Genomic DNA, 22,821 nt, shown 5'->3' on the forward strand with positions numbered 1-22,821 from the left:
CAGCACACAAACATGCCAAATATTAAAAATAGAGAGATTATAATGTAAAAGATTATTATTGTGTGCATAAAGATAAAAATGCTTTGGTGGAATCCAGCTTGTCCTGTAGATGCTTGTCCCATTCCAGCTTGTCCCGTAGATCCGTTTCCTCGCTAGAGAAGCGTTTAGTTTTCCCGCTTGCAAATTCTGCCATGTAAATAACGAATCCGCCATGGTGCGAGTGCAACTGGCTTTTAAAGGGAATGGGAGATGAGTCTCTGACTGGTTTATTTCACGTTACACCCAAAACACCCCCATTACTCATTAAGAGAATAGGGGCAACCCTTTTAGACCATGCGCCGGGCGTGCCGACCATTTTTCCTGTCGTTAAACTAGCAAAAGTGGATTCAGACACGCCCTAAGTGCAATTGCGCCATGAGCTTTAGACCATGCGCTTAGATCATTAAAATTGGGCCCTTTAACTTTAACTGCCTTGAGTGGCTTATTGCTAATATAAAATAGTGGTAACAGCAATATGATGATATGAAAGACGCCACTGTTTAACATATATTTCAGGTTATTAAATATTATAATAAAGGAAATTCGTCTACCAAATAATATAGTTCATTGGCATTATTATTGGTGAAATTGTAGAAGTATAGATTTGGAGAATTAATATGAATTCAAATAATGTGCGGTCAACTCGTGTGTATATATTAGATATTTTACAGTAGATTGGGTGCCCTAACAACCCCAAGATTATTATTAAAAATGTTTTGCTTCAAATCAAATGTTTTAATGTTATTAATCATTATTATTATTAGTAAGGATGCACGATATTGGATTTTTGCCAATATCTGATATGCTTATATTTTTCAACTCATTTTGGCCAATAGCCGATGCCGATACCGATATACGTATATTTTTTCCTTTGTTTGGAAACAATACCAAGTCTCTCTTCTGTGCAAGAATTACATTTTTTTTTTTTTTTTTTTTTTCAGTTAGTATTGATAGAAACTTATTAGAAAATTATTAGAGCTTTTGGTTTGGGTAAAGGCTAAAATATATTTACGAAATATTTTTTGAAATGCACATGGAGAGAATGAACAGGGAGTATCTTGTGCTTTCTACAGGATTGGTGTGTGCATGCTGTTTTTTTTACCTTCATGCAAACTGTTTTTAGGTTGAATTTGGTACATCAGTGGACAGCAGCTCATTTTCAGACCAGACCCAGTGGGACAGCGGACATGGAAACGCTTACTATGAAACTTCTGTAAAAGGAGTGAACCGAGATGAAGATGGACATGTTCAAACCGTCAGCGATAAACGCAAGTATGAAAGATGGTATTAATCATAATGCTGATGAAAAGGTTAAAGGGGCTATATGTAAAAATTTCAGTGTATTGATCACTTTTTTATTGACAATGAATGAACAGCTTGTAACGAAACTAAAACAACAAGACCTTCCCCGACTTCCTAGGCTGTCTGTGAAAGTCTGCAGACTCATTTTTATATGAAGGACTCGACACACATCCACATCACTATGATCAGATGCTTTCTTGACGGCTATTTTCTCACCGCTGTCATTTGAATGACAGCGCTTGTCATCTGGTCCTTGAATCACGATTAGTCTCTTGTACGTGACTTGCACAAGCAATAAGTTGCTGGCTGCAGTTCACTTAACAACCACTGGTGTCGCTAATAACAAGGGTTTCTGAATTCTACATATAACCCATTTAATTGAGAAGAAATCTATTTAGAAATCTATTTTGCATTGCCATCATTTTTGTCAGATCCATCAATGTAACCTGGACAAAGAAAGAGGCTCAATTGCTCCAAGGATCTTCTACCAGGGCTCCCCTGCCTCAGGCGCTTGGACTTGGTCATCCTCCGGGCGTACAATGCACCAGACGCACATGTGAGTTATACATCCTTGAAAACATTTGACAAGCCTTGAGGGTCTCAGAGTTTCACAGAAGGGCACCGGCCCACATTAGTTTCTTTCCAGCTTTCAGTCAGGTCACTTTGATTTGTTCTGATTGATTCTCCAGCTAACAGCAGCATCGGCGAGAGCTCGGTGTGGGAGAGCGTGAGAGGTTTTGGAGGTGAGTTCTGTTCAGAGAGAGGGCTTCTCCAGGCACAGCAGAAGATCAGAGAGCTCTCCATCACCATCCGCATGAAGGAGGAACTCATTAAAGAGCTGGTCAAAACAGGTGAGGTCACTGGGAAAACCTTCTGTACCGGGACTAAAATGAAAGTCAATATTTATTTTAATATGCTTTAAGACAAACCATATGCAAATTCATCTGTCAGCACCATTGCTGAATATTTCTCCTTAAAACTGCAGTGAACCAAAGACAGTCTCAAACCAGCGGTTTGAAATCGCTGGTGTTTCTGATGTCACAAACTACCTTGTAACTAATCACGTCAACGTGTGGGCGGGATTTAGCATATCATTAACTGCGAACTAGCCGGGGAGTCTCGAGAGAAGCCAGATTATCCCGGTATTTTTTCTGTTGATATGAAAAATCGTGTACATTTAGCAATATAGTGGCTGAACTGTGTATATGTATATTACGATGTTATGATGAAGTATATGCCTTTCTCCACTGACGTTCTGAGTTGTTAAAGCGTTTGTAAGGATTGTTAGAAGTCTGACTCTGAGATGGCGAACGGGAACATGGTTTGTGTAACATTAGCAACACATAATTAGCTGTTTGATAACAAAGTCAAGCAAAAAGCTAATCATATTAATTACTGTTATGTGTCTGATGTTGTAAAGAGCGATACCATTGTGCAGCGTTTACCTCAGTAAGTTGACCGAGTGGATCTCTGAGCTCGTGCGAGTGAATGGAGGTGGGGCTAATTAGCATATTCATAGATCCGCATATACTAAATGAAGCAAGGGTGTAGAGTTACATTCAAGCTATTTTAAGGCATGAAGAATTTTTTTTTCACAGGAAATTTTTTTTAAATGTGTCATTTTGGTGATTAAAGATGAGTTTTAAGGGATAAAATACAGGGGGACTTTAATGTACAAAACATGTAAAAATAATAAACTTTTGTTTGTCCTAGAGCTTATTGTCTGCAATAATCTAAAAGCCAATGGAAAAATCCTATCAGGTCTTCCAGGTTGTATCCGTCACTGAATACATTATCCCTGTAGCACCTTATGTGCCCAAACAATGTGTAATAACTAATGAATAAAATCATTAATAATGGATAATGAGGAAATGATTGACCGACCAATTCTGTCATCTATTAGTCTGTGCATTCAGGAACCTTCATCATTTGTGCCACTTTACAGCAGTGAAAAACACATTTCTGTGAAACAAAATAGCAGAGGTCACAAAGCTTAGCTGCAGTGGAAACATTTACGATTCAAGTTGTCCAAAGCGTGGGAGGATATTATATATCAAATGCTTTAAAGAAGCTCATAGAGTTTCATGTGCCCAGTGTTTTGTGACCGATGCTTGTGTTGTTTAATGTGCTTGAGAGCTGCGTAAATGATATTTTATGGTTATAGTCTTATCTGCAAATGTTAGAAATTCACTTTTATTTTCCTTTTTCCAACTCAGCGTATCCAGGCATGTATGCGAACCGCTAGGTCACGACTCTGACAGATGGCACATTTTAATGGGACTTGTTAAAATTTGATTTAGATATCCAAAAAGAAACTTATTGAATTTTCTATAAAATTAATTGGTTGCATTAGCAAGTGGCACAACAGTAACAGCTCAGTTTAAACATGTGAATTTTTCTTTGCATGTTAGGCAGCTTATATATACCATTCAAAGGTTTGTGTTTGTCAGGAAATGTTTTTTAAAGAAGTCTCTTATGTTCACCAAGGCTGTATTTATTTGATCAAAAACAGTAAAATTGTGAAATATTACAATTTCTAATAACTGTTATTTTTTGTTGTAAAATATTTCAAAATGTAATTTATTCCTGTGATCAAAGCTGAATTTTCAGCATCATTGCTCCAGTCTTCAGTGTCACATGATCCTTCAGAAATCATTCTAATATGATGATTTGCTGCTCAAGAAACATTTATTATCATCAATGTTGTAAACTGATTTGCTACTTAATATTTCTGTGGAAACTGATATGTATTTTTTAAGATTCTTTGATGAATAGAAAGTTCAAAAGAACAGCATTTATTTCAAAATAGAAATATTTTGTAACATTATGAATGTCTTTTCTGTCATTTTTGTTCAATTTAATTCATCCTTGTCTTCTAAATGAAACCTTACGGAGCCCAAGCGTTTCTCATTGTCCATTATGAGGTTTTTTTTTTTTTGTGTGTGTGTGTTCAGGCCACACTTTAGTTTAGAGTCCAATTCTCACCATTAACTACAACTTTTGCTTTAATAAACTCCTATTACTGCTTATTAATAGTTAGTAAGGTAGCTGTTAAGTTTAGGTATTGGGTAGGATTATGGGATGTAGAAAATGGTCATGCAGAATAAGACATTAATATGTGCTCTATAAGTACTAATAAACAGCCAATAAGATCAACTAGAAAAAATAAGCAACTAGTTAATAGTGAGAATTGGATCCTAAACTGAAGTGTTACCAATTATCATGTCCTCTCTTTGTCTGCAGGTAAGGATGCCCAGGCCATGAACAGGCAGTACAGTCGTAAGATCTCTGAGCTGGAAGCCGAGGCGGAGCAGGCCCGTGCGGAGCTCACAGAGGCACAAAAGCAGCTGCAGGACTTGGAGGTTCAGGGCAGCCGTGACGCCGCTGACCGCTCTAAAGCTCAGGAGTGCAGGAGGAAAATTGCAGCTGCACAGAGCAAAGTTCAGGTCTGTGTCTGCCAGCTTTGCCTTGCCGAAAGGCATCATTATGGAAATCCCTTTTGAGTGGCGTTTCTCTATAAAGGTTTTAGGGTTGTCACAATACCAAAATTTTAGTATTTCGATTCTACAGCATGAACTGAAACAGTACGTATTACAATAATAAAATGTGAATTAGCGATGCACCGAAATGAAAATTCTGGGCTGAAATTCAAAATTCTGGATGCTTGGCCGAAAACCAAAAATGAAATTCAATAATTTTAATGATACTGAATTTAAAAAATACAAGCCAATAAAATAAATATATATATATATCACTGTATATATACTGTGTGTATATATATATATATATATATCTCACTGTATATATACTGTATATTTCTGACATAATTTTGTGTGTATGTGTCCATTCAAGTGCATGGAGATGCAAAAGAGGAATCAATTTGCTGTCCGAGCGCTATCTAAAACGCGCCTCTCTGTGTGCGGCTGTGCTGTGCGCACAGATAAGAGTAAAACCTGAGCGCTGAACACTGAGGCCCTGTTTTCACCTGGTATTAAGATGCGTTTTGGTCGATCGGATCACAAGTGGATGATGCTAAATACAGGTATAAAAGGAGTGTAAAACGTTTTGAGCTTGTCCACTTTCGACCACTTCCATAAGTAGTTGAAAACACATTTGACCGGATTGCTTTCATAGTGTAAACGCTCATGTGGTCGAATGTGTTCAAACAGCCACAAAAGACCGTCTACTCTCTGCCTGCTGACCTAACACATAAACATTATGGGAAGTGCGCTAGTCAGACGGGATTTTAACTTTGTCAGGTGAAGACTCAAGTTTGGTTTGAAAAACGTACCAAGCACAATGTTCTCCTACCATTCCAAAAGCCCATTCATTTACCCACCCATAGGCCCTCCTCTCGAAGAAGTGGCTGAAAGTGGACAAAAGAGATGGATTAAAACACCAGGTGTAAACGGGAATGTGTCTTCCTTGTCCACATTTGAAGACCAAAAAACATCTTAGTTATTACCAGTAAACAGGGCCTGAGGGGTGGGGCGGCATATATTTTCGGCTCATATTTTCGGCTCATATTTTCGGCCGTTTTTCTCTTTCGGCCAAAAACCCAAAAAGCCATTTTCGGCGTCAGAAATTTTGGTGTATCCCTAATGAGAAGACACAAATTACAAACAATAGAAAAAAGATACAAATGTTTTTTTTTAGGTATATATTAAGTAGAGATGCACCGTTGTATCGGCCGATAAAAGCTGTTATTATCACTATCGACCATCGGCCAATTGTTTAAAAACTGCCAATGATCAGGGCCGATTATTTCCTGTCAATCAAGAAGGTGCGGAAAAACGTGTTCAGACTGCAACTCATACATACTGTGTGTGAAGAAAATCACTCTTGTGTTGAATTTTAACGCATTAACAGTTTAAAAATAGTGATGTTAAAGCAGGCTCTTTTTGACCCTATGAATCACCCGTAGTTCAAGCCAGGGTTGCCAGGTCTGCATTTTTTTTTTTTTTCCTACATCAAATATTATTTGTAGTGCCTCCCATCAAATAATCGCAAAAGCTTTGTGCTTTGTTACTTCTGATAAGTATAAAAGTTTAAGTTTTCAAATTCTGTCCATTTTATCATGAAATTCAAACAATAAATGGCGTTTTGACGCTCTTAAACGTGACGTGTCAGATCGCTGTAACGCCTCAGTTCAGGAGGCAGCACGGAGCACGAGTCTTTTCTTCCTCTTCAATACAAGTTATATCTTGAAAAACATGCATGAACATCAAAGGTATGTTGAAAGATACAGTACAACTTACCGGAATGTATCATGTCTCATGTAATCATTTTATTTGTGTTTCAACTGCAAAAAAACGTCAATAAAACAGCTTGTGAACAATATGTCACATTTACCTTCAGGAATGTTTTCCAATGTTCACAGTTCCTTAGCTATCTATATATTTAAAAAAAAAACACTAGAGAGGAGCTTATTTACTGTTAATTATATGTTTGTATAAATTTGCCATGAAGACAACAATTGCTTTTGAAAACTACCTTATGTGATACTAAGCTTTATATAAACATTTCAGTTTTTATTTGAGTGTAATTATTATATCTGAAAATAAACAACAGCTGAATATAATACCTCTGTTGTTAATTGTAACCTCTAATATTGTAGTGTACCAAATGAGAGGGTTCCCAAACATTATTTGGGAGAGATTTTTTTTCCTTAAGAAAAACCAAACTATCAGTATCGGCATCGGCCGATATCATTCTGAAGTTTAGTATCGGTGCATCTCTAATATTAAGTATTACAATCAGAACATTCGGAAATTGAAACCAAATGTAAAATAAAATGACTTTATAGTCTATATATAGTTTGCAAATACAGTTGAGCTCAAAAGTTTACATACCCCTTGCAGAATCTAGAAAAATGTGAATCATTTTAACAAAATAAGAAGGATCATGAAAATTGCATGTTATTTTTTATTTAGTACTGTCCTTAATAAACTATTTCACATAACAGTTGTTTACATAAAGTCCACAAGACAAAAAAAAATAGCAAAATTTATAAAAATGACCCCATTCAAAAGTTTACATACTCTTGATTCTTAATACTGTGTGTGGTTACCTGGATGATCCACGACTGTTTGTTTGTTTTGTGATGGTTGTTCATGAGTCTCGCTTGTTCTGAGCAGTTAAACTGAGCTCTGTTCTTCAGAAAAATCCTCCAGGTCCTGCAGATTCTTTGGTTTTCCAGCATTGTTTGCATATTTGAACCCTTTCCAGCAGTGACTGTATGATTCTGAGATCCATCTTTTCACACTGAGGACAACTGAGGGACTCAAACACAAGTATTAAACAAGAATCAAACATTCACTGATGCTCCAGAAGGAAACACGACACATTAAGAGTCGGGATGTAAACTTTTTGAATTGGATGAACAGAATAAATTGTACTTTATTTGTCTTCTGGGAAACATGTAAGTATCTTTTGTAGCTTCCAAAGGGCAGAACTAAATGAAAAAATATGTTCTTTAAACAAAATAAAAAAAAAACTTGCACATCAACTTCTTGTTCAAAAGTTTTCACCCCTGACTCTTAACGCATCGTGTTTCCTTCTGGAGCATCAGTGAATGTTTACAGCTTTTGTAATAGTTTTGTCTGAGTCCCTCAGTTGTCCTCAGTGTGAAAAGATGGATCTCTAAATCATATAGTCACTGCTGGAAAGGGTTCAAATATGCAAAAGATGCTGGAAAACTGAAGAATCTGCAGGACCTGGAGGATTTTTCTGAAGAACAGAGCTCAGTTTAACTGCTCAGGACAAACAAGGGACTCATGAACAACCATCACAAAACAAAAAAACAGTCGTGGATCATCCAGGTAACCACACACAGTATTAAGAATCAAGGGTATGTAAACTTTTGAATGGGGTCATTTTTATAAATTCTGCTATTTTTTTGTCTTGTGGACTTTATGTAAACAACTGTTATGTGAAGTAGTTTATTCAGGACAGTACTAAATAAAAAATAACATGCGATTTTCATGATCCTTATTTTGTTAAAATGATTAACATTTTTGCAGATTCTGCAAGGGGTATGTAAACTTTTGAGCTCAACTGTATTTATTAAAATTGCAGCATTCTAGTTTAGATATCATGTTTGAAGAACCTTTGAATAAGATAACGGAAGCATTAAGAAATGTTCCTATGTCAGTAAATATTTGCAAGCTATAGCAATTCATCATTCTTATTCTGTAGATTCTGGTAATACAAATTCAGTGCAAAACTAGATTCTTTCTGGAAATGTAAATATAGTTCTGCACATGTGCTGTGCCTTCAGGTGTTGAAGCAGAAGCAGCGGGACACTGCGCAGCTGGCCTCCCTGTCTGCGCAGAGCGAGCGGCGTGTGCAGGAACTCGAGAGGAACGTGCAGAACATGAAGCAGCAGCAGGACCTTCTGCAGCGCCGCCTGCGAGAGGAGAGCCAGCAGAAGAGACGGCTGGAGAGTGAGATGCAGAAAGGAAAGCACCGAGTCAAGGTGAGCCAACCCACTGTGCGATTGACCTCAGTGTTGTGTTTGGCACAGGTGGGGATCGGAGACTGGGAGAAATCAAGAGTGTAGATGGAATTTAAAGTGAAGTGTGTAATTTATGCTTCTCTAGCAGTGGAATTGCAGAAATAATTATTTCTAGACAGAGGCTGTGGTTTTTCTTTATAAAATATAAAATGCACATACTACAAAGGTTTGTGGTTCAGTAAGATTATTCTTTTTTCTTTTTAAGAGAGAGAAATTAAGTGACAGTGACATCAGAAGTGACAGTAAAAACATTGATGATGTTGTGAAGATTTTTCGGTAACACTTTACAATAAGGTCTCATTTGTTAACATTAGTTGATGCATTAACTAACATGAACTAACAATAAGTAATATATTTTTACACAATATATTAACCTCTGTTAATGTTAGTTAATAAAAATGACCATATTCATATTAGTTTGCAGATACAATCAGAAATGTTTTTTGAGCTGCAAATCAGGATATTAGAATGATTTCTGAAGGATCATGTGACACTGAAGACTGCAGTAATGATGCTGAAAATTCAGCTTTGATCACAGGAATAAATTATATATTAAAAAATATTAAAGTGCCACTAATATGCTTTTCCGAATATTACCTTTCATGCAGTGTGTAATGTAACTGTCTGTGAATGTAAAAACGATCTGCAAAGTTGTGAAGTCAAAAGTGCACGATAAATAAAGTTATTGTCTCTCAAAAGAAAGAATCAATTCTGAACCACCTAAACGAGTCGTCGTGAATTCGAATCACACTTCCATGAATTGAATCCGCCCTAATTGAATTATTAGAAAATAATGCACTCCCGATGTGGTAATGCAGCCACAACACGAAGCGGGTCCTCAATTAGTAGAGTCAATTATTCTGCTTATACTGCGGTTACAACACCTCATGACACTATTCAGATGTTGTATTTCAAGACATTTGTCAGGTTTTTGTCCTTAAAACACTCTTGTGTGTGGGACTAATTTCTTACGCATCTCATCTCAAGCCTCCGTTGCTATTTCCATCTGTTCGAGTGAGAGTGGGAGAAAGAGAGTATGCACTTTCAGGACATAATACGTAATATTGTTGCAAAAAACATGGAAGTAATTTGTTGTTTTTACTTGTTTACTATATTTATTTGCATTGTGGTTTTTGTTTCTTTTGCTGTTGTCGGCTGTAAAACTGTAACTGAAATCATTTGGCGAAGTGATATGGAACTGTAATGCGGTCAGGACCTGCCTGGAACTACTTTAGCTGTGCGTTTCCCTGAAAATAATATCACATCTTAGAACGTAACAAAGTATTTTTTGACCTTGCATGCATTTAAACCTGTTGTAGTAGACTCCCAAAACAATATTAGGAACCTTAAAAACAGTCATTAACAGTCATTTTAAATTGTAATAATATTTCACAATATCATTGTTTTTATTGTAATTGTTTGTCAAATGGATGCAGCCTTAGTGAGACTTCATTCAAAGACATTCATCTTACCAACCCCAAACTTTCAAACGGTAGTATATAAAATCTAAACATAAAATGTGATTGCATTTTCTTCATGAAATATAAAAAATTATGCTATTTTTCTGTCTTGTTCACTTCAGATCACGCCTTTCTTTGTGTGGTGCCACTGCTATTGCAGCAATTACACATTTAATGGTCTTTTTTTTTTTTGGAGTGTTCATCGCAGGTTTTTTCAGTTCAGTTCTGTAAGGGCCAGCATTAGTCATTTTTGTTTCTGTATTCTGAACAATAATAATCTACAGAGAAACCTCAGCCTCCCAGCTATTCTTGTTCAATAGAGAATGATTTACCAAACAGCCTCTTTCTCTTTCTCAAAGGAGCTGGAGATAAAGAACGAACAGCAGCAGAAAATTCTGAGGATTAAGACGGAGGAAATCGCTGCCTTCCAGCGACAGAGGAGAAGTGGAAGTAACGGCTCAGTCGTATCACTAGAGGAACAGCAGGTGGGTTCAGACAGAAAAATGAAATCGTGCTCTTTTCATCAAACCCATTCCACAGCTATTACCCAGCAATAAAATATTATTTTTAGATCTGTTTACTCAGACATGGTGTTTAATGGTTTGACTGACGTTTGAATATTGTTTCCTTGTGGTTGAGGGTATATTTCAGTAGCTTGTTTCAACTTGTTCAGAGTTGAGTTTGTTGCCCAAATTCCTCTCAGCCTGTTATTGGTACAGGTTTTATGTTATTTCCCTTGGAACAATGCATTTGCTATTTCCAAGGTCATGGTTGTGGGTTTGATTTCTAGGGAATTAACATATAGTTAAAATGTAAACCTTGAATGCAGTTCTACTTTGGATAAAAGCGTCTAAGGCAAAACTTATTTTATTATTTGTCTTAGTTTCCAAAGCATGTATTTAATATATAAGGGTCATTGACGAATAAGGTTTTTAAAAGTGTAAAAAAAACATAATGGAGATATAAGTAATTTTGAAGTTTTATTAAGTGTTGACAATGAGAAATAAGTGGTTTCTATAATCAATTAACACTGCTTTTGTCATTTTTTACAAGATGGACAAAATTTGTCACCAAAAAAGTCATTCAGTTTAACCAAAATTTCGGTTTTACCGAATGACACTTTTGGTTATACCGAATGATGATATTTTCAAACAATGCTAACAGGCTGATATCTAGCTAGTTAACTAGCAAAAGGACAATCAAACATTTTATATTTAGTACAAGTTTTTAAAATATTACAACATTTTCCATGTTTTATAGCGGTTGTACCGAATGACCTGATGTTTCGGGACATGCATATGAGCAAGTGAAAACATGAATTTTTCAAATAGTTAGGAGAGAGTTAGTCACTTTGCTTCATGACCATATGGTCCTTTGCAGGTGTCTGAATGATGTCACATCCTGTCACATGATATTGACCACATGACTTGATCCAAAATGGTCCCTTTATATTGGTTACTCCAAATGACATCAATGAATTAAATTTTTTCTCATAACAAAGCAACGAATTCTACACATAATTTTAATACCATTTTGCACTATGTTGATATATGATGTTATAAAATCATGTCAGAATAAAAAATATATACATTTATTACATTTTAAGATATTTTAATCACTAATGAAATGGCTGTATTGGCCTTTGGACAGTTATTTAACCGAATGACCTTTTGACACTTTAAAATCTTTAAAATACCTTTATATGTAGCAAAATAAAATGAAAACCTTTTAGATTCAATAAAAGAGATCTAGTTGTACTACCTTACGTATTTGCATGTCATATCTTTGTTTTTTATTATTATTATTAAGGCCTTTAGACAAAAAAAATGACCCGTCATGTCATTGACCCATAAATAATTACATTCAAAAATATCTGTGGTTGAGCAGAAGATAGAGGAGCAAAAACGCTGGCTTGATGAGGAAATGGAGAAGGTTCTAGATCAACGGCGTGGTCTTGATGACCTGGAAGGAGAGCTGACCAAGAGAGAGGAGATCTTAGCCAAAAAAGAGGCCTTGCTCTTGGAACGCAGTGGCCTGGAATCCAAAAAGCTTCGCTCAAGTCAGGTCTGTATACATTTTGTGGCTTTGCTTCGTCCCATCATCCACCTCCATTATGAGTCTTTAAAATTTGGTGTGGTCTATTTTCTCTGCAGGCTCTCAGTAAAGACCTGATGACCTTATCGAACCGAATCGAGTCTCTGGAACGGGAGCTCACTGAGAGGAATGGTCTGCTGCGTAGTAGCAGCGCTCAGGACTCTCAGCAAATCAGACAGGAGATCTCCAACCTCCGGCAGGAGAAGGAGCAGCTCCTCAAACAGAGGGTGGAGCTGGATGACAAACTGAGACAGGGCAACCTGCTCTCTCCTGAGGTGGAAATCACTTTGATTTTCAGAATTTTAGAAGTCATACATTTCAGAGTCAGTATTGCTTAAATGCATTAGAATTTTGACATTTTTAAATTCCCATCAATATTTGTTTGCAATGCATAATTTTATAATTCAACTTCTGGAATTAGATTATCCATACAAACTTATGCTTTAGAATTGTAGAATTTGTAAACTTTTTGAATTCTTACAAGTTTTAAGAATTCTAAAATTTCAACTTCTGTAATTTGAATAACTTAGCCAAATTTATGCTTTAGAATTTTTTAATTCTTAAACTTTTAGAATTCTTAAAAGTTTAAAAAATTCTAAAATTTTAACTTCTGAAATTAGAATGTCCTAGCCAAATTTATGCTTTGGATTTTTAGAATTATTACACTTAGAATTCTTAAGGTTTCAGAATTCTAAAAATCAACTTCTGAAATTTGAATGCATTAGACAAATTTATGCTTTAGAATTTTAGAATTCTTAAATGTTTTAAGAATTCTAAAATTTTAACTTCTGTAATTAGAATGTCCTAGCCAAATTTATGCTTTAGAATTTTAGAATTCTTAAATGTTTTAAGAATTCTAAAATTTCATCTTCTGAAATTAAAATGTCATAGCCAAATTTATGTTTTAGAAATTTAGAATTAAAATTTTAACTTATGGAATTAGAATATCCATCCAAATTTATGCTTTAGAATTTTAGAATTCTTATCTTTTGGTTTGAAAACTTCCAAACCAACCTTGTTTTGCATGATGTGCCTAAATCATTTATTAAAGCTGCCCTGTCCTCTGTTAAACATCAGGAAGAACGAACACTGTTCCAGTTGGATGAGGCCATTGAGGCTCTGGATGCTGCTATTGAGTACAAAAATGAGGCGATCACCCAGAGGCAGAGGCAGCTGCGGGCGTCAGGGAGCATGCTAACCCAGTGGGAGATGAACCTGATGGCCAAACTCACCTACCTGTCCGCCTCTGAAACTAGAGCTCTGCTTTGTAAATACTTCGATAAGGTCAGGCGGCATCCGAGTTTCCTCACACTATTCTCATTAATCTCGTTCGTGAAGTTATAGGCTGACACTTTAGTGTACTTGTTTGTGTTGGTGAGTTTTATTCGAAGAGGTGTGATCTATTATAGTTTCAGTTGGCAGACCATCGTAATGCAGCACCAGATCTCTGTTAAACAATAACAACACTTGCACGTCCGTGTTTATCACAGCCACACGTTAGCTTCTAGCCTGTGTGGTCACACGTTTTCTCACATTATTTTTATATTCATGCTTCCTTTTAATATAACTTTCAAGTTTAGCTGTTTTAACACATTAGGTAAAGGCGAAGACTTGTGCAATTGTGTGATTTTGGAACAGCATGTATTGTGAATGTGCTTTACAAGTAAATATAATTGAAATATTTGTTTATTTGCTTGACCTGCCACTAAGTATATGACTGATATATGCGTTGTGTGTGTTGAAAAGGTTGTGTCTCTTCGTGAGGAAGAGCGGAGGCTGCAGCTGGCTCTAGCTGAGCTGGAGCTGAGAGTCGAGGAGCAGCAGAACTTGGTAGGGTGGTTGGAAGCAGCTCTGGAAAGACAGCAGCTTGAGGCGGATCGCAGACTCACCCAGCAGCAGAAAGAACACGAGAGAAACATCCAGCTGCTGCTGCAGCAGTGCCGAGGTTTGAGTCCTGAGTGACTACTGCAGTCTTCATCCACATAAACACAGACTCAAGCACATTCATTAGATTTATCCTTGGTTTATGCTTCATTATCTTTGGTTATAGAACATCTAATTCACTGCAAAACAACACTGGAGAATGTATCTCTGGTTTGTTTATAGAAGCTATAGAAATGCTGGAGTTAGAAATTAGGCAGTAGTATACCCACAAATTTACATTATGAGCAACTAAAGTGAATGTATTGGCAATTTATTGTGTTTCCAGAGCAAATGGATGAGGGTCTGGCTGGTAGACAGCGGCAGTATGAGGGCTTGATCCACAACCTCAGCAAAGAGCTGAACTTCTGCAAAATAGCAAATCAGGAGCTGAACATCAAACTGAGGGAAATGTGTGGCCCTGTAAATCACGCTGGAGAACAAAGCAAAGGTGAGAACTGCTCAGTAACAATGTTAATTTTCAATGTTTTTTTTTTTTTAAATGTTCAGTATTTGTCAACATTTTTATTTTATCATGTTTTTGAGTCATTTTTTTATTTTATTTTTTTCCAGTTTTTCCCCCTTTTGTATTATGCAAGTAAACACAGTTTCTAAGTTAAATTCATAGAGCATGCTTTTAAAATAAATTCATAAAATGTGTTGCTTTCTTCACTGAGAAGTAAATATTAGGTTTTAACTGAAAACTGGGTGCAAACTGATTTTTTTTGTTTTTGTTTTTTATTTTTAATAAATTTCCAAAGATTTCAATTCAGTTCACATTTATTTGTATAGTGCTTTTCATGATACATATCGTTTCAAAGCAGCTTTACAGGAAATGCATGTCGACATTACTGGGGAATCTGGAGGCCAAGTCAACACCTCAAACTCATTGTTGTGCTCCTCAAACCATTCCTGGTTTGACCTTTCGGAGGTGGACAGGGGTCAGCATGGGCACCCTGACTGGTCTGCAGCTATGCAGCCCCATACGCAACAAACTGCGATGCACTGTGTATTCTGACACCTTTCTATCAGAACCAGCATTAACTTCATGAGCAATTTGAGCTACAGTAGCTCGTCTGTTGGATCGGACCACACGGGCCAGCCTTCGCTCCCCACGTGCATCAATGAGCCTTGGCCGCCCATGACCCTGTCTCCGGTTCACCACTGTTCCTTCCTTAGACCACTTTTGATATATACTGACCACTGCAGACCGGGAACACCCCACAAGAGCTGCAGTTTTGGAGATGCAGTTTTTCCTGCTTCTAATACATCAACTTTGAGGACAAAATGTTCACTTGCTGCCTAATATATCCCACCCACTAACAGGTGCCGTGATGAAGAGATCATCAGTGTTCACTTCACCTGTCAGTGGTCATAATGTTATGCCTGATCAGTGTATATTGGATCAGACAGTAATGTCGCACCACACAAGTGTAACTGTTTTCATTACATGGTCACTATTGCTTTGTCTGTTATTACAGATTGCTTGATATGTACCGGCTATTTATGCGTTTTTAAATTGTGATTAAATTATATACAGAAAGTGATCAAAGAATGCTCTCTTTAAAATGGCTGAAGCTGTCGATCACACAGCACAAGTTTTTCTGGACTCTCGCCAAAACTCCCGTTATAAATCTCTACATTGTGTTTGCACTGTTAGTAATGATGGAAGCATTTGTAAGAGTGCAGAATCCAAGTTCAAAAGACAGGATCACTGCCATCAGTCGGCTACAATGCTCATCGCTGTAAGCTTAATCTTGACAGCTGTAATAGTAAAAACATGGTAAAGTTTTCACAGTGGGGGTTCAGTCCCTAACTGCCTGGCTGGCAGCACCAGTTCCACGTGTAAGACTTGTTTCATATGTAAACACGTCAGCCAATCACAGCAGTGGGCGTTTACACTGAAGTCTCACAGCAGACACGCCTCTTCAAACAGTGTTCAGACCAGTGAAAATCATCATCTTTTATTTCTAAATTATGACCATAGTATGATGTAAAAATCATACTAACATTATAAGTTCACCTCAGGAAACACTATGAAATAATAAAAAAAATGCAGTTCATGACCCCTTTCAAGGAAACATTCATCTAAACATTTTTTTTTTACTTCTTGTACTGTTTTTATCTTGGTGTTCTGACCTATTATTTTCTTTTTTCAATAAAATGCAAAAAATCTCAGGCGGAATGTCTGAGGTTTTTTTTTTGTTTTGTTTTTTGCATTTTATACTATCAAAGCTCAAAAAAAAAAAACATGATTAAGAGTTGTCCATATGATTTGTATGATTATATTCAAGTCTTCTGAAGTCCATCTGTTTCATTTGTGCTTGTTTAGTTATAAAATGGTGCCTTAGACAAAAATCATGACGGGTTTGCAGGTTTCTGACACTCTTGTCAAAAACACTATTGGCCATGTTGTGATAAATTGCAATGCATTTGAAAATGTGACTGCAAATCTGTGTTTCGTGGAGTAAAGAAAGTAATATGGGGCTGGAACCACATTTTACTTTCAATGTAAATGATCTGTTTATCTCCATCTGTTTATTGTTATTGATTTCTGAATGTTTTTTACACCTTTCCTCAGGTCCAAATTGTGATAGTCGGCTTTCAGGTGGGGTCCAGGGCAGAGTTACTGAAGATCCCAAGTCTTCCCTCGAGGCAGAGCGAGTCCAGAAGTCAAGAGAAGAGATGCGAGAGCTGGTGAATGCCCCTCTTCCGCCGACATGGAGGCGCTCTTCACTCCCCACGGAGGACCAGTACAGCATGGAGGAGCTCAGGCAGAGAGCAGCTTGTGAACTGCCAAATAACAGAGTAATTCAGCCTGGGATGAACGCCACACACTGGAGTGGGACAGCCTCCCTGTCCCTCACAAGACCACGAAGAGAGTTACGGAGATCGAGCCTCAACACAGGACCACTTTATTCCAATTCAGCAATAATTGATGTTCGGAAAAATCCAGTGTAGTAAAGAGCTTTGTACAGTTAATATCTTCAGTATTGTTCCAGTAATCCACGATTTTCAGAATACTGCATCTCAGATTTTTGTTGCAAAACAATTCTGATTGATTGTTTACTTGTACTTTGTTGGTTATCACTCATCTTTGAAATGTACTTTTGATGCATTCAGTCACATTTCAAGCACTTTTTATGGAACTGTTGGAGGTTTCTGACACTCCCAGACAAATTTTTAGTGCATGTAGAAGGCTTTTTCTTTCATAAATAATTAAAAATAAAAACTGTTTCCTTGACAGAAAAAAAAAAAATATTTAATCACGTTTTTTAACGTATTTAATCACATTAACCACATTTCATTTGAAACGAAAAATAAATAAAGGAACATAGCTATGAATCAACTCTAAACACATTGCGCTTACATGTGATTTTGAAAAAGATTTTCGAGCCAGCCAGGAGTCGAACCTAGAATCTTCTGATCCGTAGTCAGACGCGTTATCCATTGCGCCACTGGCCCGTATGAGGATGCAAAGGTGGTAAAATCTATTCACGTATATGTATTTAAATGTTTAGTAAATAAGTTAGAGCGGCGTAAAACGTAACGTCGTCAGCAGAGATGTGTAAACCGCTCATTATGATCATCTTTATCCTTTATACGCATCGGCTATGCGCTATAGCTAAAAGCGTCTTCGCTCATTTTTTACTTTATCTGTTTTTAACCATTAATAGCCAAATTTGTTTTGTAGTAGTGTAGTTGTCTCGGCAAACCTGAATAATTTGTCTACATTTGCCGACTAAAACGTCTTATTACGAAAGGAAGTGATCTTTTGTCTGTTTGCGCCCTCTTCTGGTCCATCGGTGGAAGTGATGCTTGATGCTAATAAGAACAAAACATACGCCCTCTGTTGGCGTAGAAACTGTGTGACACGTGACCAGTGATGTTATCACGAAGGCCTCGTGGCCTAATGGATAAGGCGTCTGACTTCGGATCAGAAGATTGCAGGTTCGAGTCCTGCCGGGGTCGTAGTTTTAAGGATATCACAATATTTGTAATTTTAGGCCAGAAGTCCGAATCATTGAGCTTTGTTATAGGCTACACCCCTAGGTTTAAATGATTCAGTGATTTCCTTGGCAGTTTCTTTTTTATTTCTTATTTCTGCAGATAGTGGCTAGGCTACTTATATTTTTCAACTAGAGCACTTGAGTATTAACAAGTGAAGCGATGAATGAAAATAGGTTTTGCTTTAGATTTAACAGGTGAATCACAAGATGGCGGTGCAAAAATAACCACCAGGTGGCGGTAAAACACCACAGTTCAAAATGTTCTTATTTAGACCGCTATAGAACGTGATCTGTCTAAATTTTACTCGCTTTAACGTTTTTCCTCGTGGAAGTCGATCTTAAAATAGTGCTCGAAAACAACAGAGAATTGTTTCGATTTAGAAGTCTGTGGATAATATATTTAGTGCTTTTCTTATATTCTATTCTGTGATGTTTTTGGGGAATCAAATCAGTTTTATCAGAAGGGCAACATGACGAGTCACTACGGACAAAAAAATAGCCTATTTGATAAATTGAAAAATACATTACCTATGAGGCTATTAAGCCCTGTGTATTTTTTGTGATTGTTGATAACTATCCAGTTACATTCATTTAACATGCTTTGGTTTTTGAATGGTCAACGATTATCTTCAGAATGTCCTCAGAAGTTGGATTTTCTTGGCTATATTTTGTCATAAATGTGCACATGTAAATCTGTAACCACAGGAGAGGAATATTATGACCACGCACGAGTAAATAGGCATAAATGAATGACAATAAAACAGATTACAAATGTGTAAAATCGACCTTTAATGGGGGAAGAAAAAAAAAACCCAAAGAAAATAATTCGATCGTATTTGCACTTTATGTTTCCTCTGTAGATTAATTAGAGGTTTGTACACAATTTAAATAGCCTACTTTTATTTACATTATTTTTTAAATGATTAGTGGTGGCTGTGTATTCTAAATAAACATCATTTGACATTAGGCTACAATGAAAACAAAGTAATAACATTAAAATCCAGCAATAGACATATGCAGCCTATAAGCAAATTTAAGATTAGATTGTGTTAAACAAATAGGTAGCCTAACATTTTTAAACAAAATCTCATTTCAAAAGCCTTGTGGAAATTATTAGACACAAATTTTGCAAGTTTTATATTTGTTTTATCAGGGTGTCAGGTGATCGCTGTAAGTGAAATGGAAAACAACGGTAACCGATTAGTGACAATTAGACGATGCAGCATTAATATCTTCAGGTCAAATGCCATTTCAAAAACACTGAAAATAGGAATTTATACATAGAACTCACACAACTTTATAAATTCTTTGAAAGACTTTCATATTTGTATTTATTTAGACCGAAACTTAATTGTATAAAGCGCCTGAATACGCGCTGAGAAAACTCACCGCTAAGGGTCGCTGTTGTCAAAAATGTAGTCTGCACACGTTCATGTCCTTCATCAAAGGGTTAGTTCACCCAAAAACGACAATTCTGTTATTAATTACTCACCCTCATGTCGTTCTACAGCCGCAAGACCTTCGGAACACAAATTAAGATATTGTTGATGAAATCTGATGGCTCCTCTATTGAGAGCAATGCCACCAAACCTCACAACATCCATAAAGGTACTCAAAACATACTTGGAACAGTTCATGTGAGTACAGTGGTTGTACCTTAATATAATAAAGCGACGAGAATACTTTTTATACGCCAAAAAAAAATAAAAAAATAACGACTTTTAAACAATATCTAGTGATGGCCGATTTCAAAACACTGCTTCGGAGCTTTTCGAATCGAATCGGTGGTTCGGAACGCCAAAGTCACGTGATTTCAGCAGTTTAGCCGTTTGATAGGAGATCCGAATCACTGATTCGAAACAAAAGATTCGTAAAGCTCATGAAGCAGTGTTTTGAAATCGGCCATCATGAGATATTGTTGATATGTTGTTTTTTTGGCGCACAAAAAGTATTCTCGTCGCTTTATAATATTAAGTTTGAACCACTGAACTCACATGAACTGATTCAAATATGTTTTTAGTACCTTTATGGATCTTGAGAGGTTTGGTGGCTTTGCTCTCAATAGAGGCCTCACTGAGCCATCGGATTTCATCAAAAATATCTTAATTTGTGTTCTGAAGATGAACAAAGGTCTTACGGGTGTGGAACGACATGAGGGTGAGTAATTAATGATAGAATTTTCATTTCTGGGTGAACTAACCTTTTAAGCGTTGACAAAACTTTAGGATAAAGGGCCTTGCAACATTTTACATTAATGTCCACATCACGCGTTAATATAAGAAATTATCTACAGCAATAAGGGTATTAATACGATTTTACAAGCAGTACTGCAAATGTCTTAAATCACTGGTCTCAAACTCAATTCCTGGAGGGCCGCAGCTCTGCACAGTTTTGCTCCATCCCTAATCAAACACATCTGATCCAGCTAATCAAGGATTACTAGAAACTTCCAAGCAGGTGTGAGTTGGAGCTGGTTGGAGCTAGACTCTGCAGGGCTGAGACCACTGTCTTAAATAATTTACACTTCTTAAAGGGACAGTTCACCCAAAAAATGAAAATTCTATCATTTACTCACCCTTAAGTTGTTCCAAACCTGTATGAGTTTCTTTCTTCTGCTGAACACAAAATAAGATATTTTGAAGAACCAAACAGTTGATGGACCCCATTGACTTCCATAGTATTTTTTTCCCCATTAAGTCAATGGGGTCCATCAACTGTTTGGTTCTTCTTTTGTGTTCAGCAGAAGAAAGAATCTCGTACAGGTTTGGAACAACTTAAGGGTGAGTAAATGACAGAATTTTTTGGGTGAACTGTCCCTTTAAGTAGCCTAATGGATACTGCGATTTAAAATTTAACCAAGGCCATTATCTATCTATGATAGGCTAATCAGAGATGGGGGATTCTAGTTATTCTCTTTAGCCGTTATGACATGCCATTAAATAACCTTGAGACAGAAATGCTCTCTTCTGATGTTACTAAAAGGCTCGTTGTCTGGTTAAACTCCCGTTTACTTCAGATCAACAGAGTAAAGCGCTGTCTAACAGCGGCACTCAGCTGCAGGGCACGAGACACCGACCTCGGTCAACAGAGTCACAGGACATTCATTTAACCCAAGTGACCTTTGTGAATGAAGAGAGTGGACTCTTCACTTAAACACACTTCATAACGTGTGGCGGGGTCAAGAAAATACCATCAGTTAGTCTCTATATCCGCTGTCAGAATTGACATTCTCCCGTCAGCTCTACGCGTTTTTCACTTAGCTAGGTCTAATTATAAACGGACACTCTGCTAATTACGGGTGCGCGCGCGTATTCGTATTATAAAGCTATTCTAATAAATTATAAAGTTGCTTTTAAACTCCTTTTGTAAAAAAAGAAACACTATAAGCTAAGCGCCCTTAACTAGCCTATATAAGAACCTCCAATTATGATAATAATAATAGTAGCTAATAATAATAATTATAATAGTTATTATACAATAAGCATTGGTGCTCAGAATGTCATACTGTACAGTAGATTAATTAATTAATTAAAAACAAAGGAGGAATGGAAAATGAGTATTTCAAACACGTAATTTGATTATAGAAATGGCATACAGATGCAGGATATCAGGAAACAGTTATTATGACCAGTTTCACACTGAATCTTCCGCACGCGCGCTCCCTAAATGCCTTAAATGTGGTCATAAAAATCATCTAACAGTAGTGAAGTCCACTCAGTGGTCAGTGACATAGACACAATTAATGTTAAGGTTATAAATAAAACTGTTATCAAATAAGTGATTTATTTGTACATCAAATGTGTTTGTAAAGTGGGACAGCATGTTTTGACTAATGTGAGAATACCATGGGAAAATGTGTATTAAGAAAGTTAAATGCCACACGTGTATTTTTGTTAAATTATTGAGCTTACAATGCAGCAATATAACCTATTATTTGTTTTAAGATCAGGATTCAAAACCTTGAACATGATGAGTCCATGACTGCTTACTTCTGTTATGAAGTGAAAATACATCTTACCATGTGTAGATTATTTAACATTTTTTTTTTATTTAAATTTTATTTAATTCCATGATCCAAAGTTTAAATCGTTTTTTAAATATATCCAAGTTATTTTGCTATATTTATTAACTCCAATTTTACTTCATTGGTTATTATTATTGCTGCCTGACATATTTTTAATACATTATTTTAAATAGTATATGATTTCTGTGTTATATAGTTGTATATACCATTCCACATGTGAACATATAGACTAGTTTTTTAGACAAACTGATAAAGACAGCAAACACACTAGACGCGGGCACGCGCATTTAACCAGGAGTGTTTTTGCAAGTTTGCTTCGTAAAAATTAAACCTTTTCTAACCCAAAAACCGCGTCCCAGAATTCACATTAGAAAATGCACAAATTCTTATAAGATATACGGCACAAGAAGCTCTAATATATGTGCCTTTTTCCTTTTGAGTACTATATCTGGTGGA

At 36.5% G+C, this 22,821-nt stretch overlaps 1 protein-coding gene and 2 non-coding genes across 4 annotated transcripts in view; 2 read left to right on the forward strand and 1 right to left on the reverse strand.

The window, feature by feature from the left end:
- The window catches only part of kif7 (kinesin family member 7), a 32,945-nt gene extending 15,348 nt beyond the window's left edge, over window positions 1–17,597 (forward strand). For both annotated transcript variants that reach the window (XM_051899441.1, XM_051899442.1), the window contains 12 exons: window positions 1,163–1,311; window positions 1,773–1,897; window positions 2,031–2,192; window positions 4,585–4,787; window positions 8,621–8,818; window positions 10,677–10,802; window positions 12,205–12,381; window positions 12,471–12,686; window positions 13,489–13,695; window positions 14,158–14,356; window positions 14,621–14,782; window positions 16,913–17,597. In XM_051899441.1, the coding sequence (XP_051755401.1) occupies window positions 1,163–1,311; window positions 1,773–1,897; window positions 2,031–2,192; window positions 4,585–4,787; window positions 8,621–8,818; window positions 10,677–10,802; window positions 12,205–12,381; window positions 12,471–12,686; window positions 13,489–13,695; window positions 14,158–14,356; window positions 14,621–14,782; window positions 16,913–17,292 (2,304 nt within the window). In that variant the 3' untranslated portion in view covers window positions 17,293–17,597. The remainder of the gene's footprint in view (window positions 1–1,162; window positions 1,312–1,772; window positions 1,898–2,030; window positions 2,193–4,584; window positions 4,788–8,620; window positions 8,819–10,676; window positions 10,803–12,204; window positions 12,382–12,470; window positions 12,687–13,488; window positions 13,696–14,157; window positions 14,357–14,620; window positions 14,783–16,912) is intronic.
- Window positions 17,598–17,723: 126 nt separating this feature from the next.
- On the reverse strand, window positions 17,724–17,796 carry trnar-acg (transfer RNA arginine (anticodon ACG)). The gene has a single exon. It is a non-coding gene; the product is annotated as a tRNA-Arg (tRNA).
- Window positions 17,797–18,230: 434 nt separating this feature from the next.
- On the forward strand, window positions 18,231–18,303 carry trnar-ucg (transfer RNA arginine (anticodon UCG)). Its single transcript has one exon. It is a non-coding gene; the product is annotated as a tRNA-Arg (tRNA).
- The last annotated feature ends 4,518 nt before the right edge of the window (window positions 18,304–22,821 follow it).

The sequence above is a fragment of the Ctenopharyngodon idella genome, chromosome 7 (assembly GCF_019924925.1).
Source record: "Ctenopharyngodon idella isolate HZGC_01 chromosome 7, HZGC01, whole genome shotgun sequence".
Classification (NCBI taxonomy): Eukaryota; Metazoa; Chordata; class Actinopteri; order Cypriniformes; family Xenocyprididae; genus Ctenopharyngodon; species Ctenopharyngodon idella.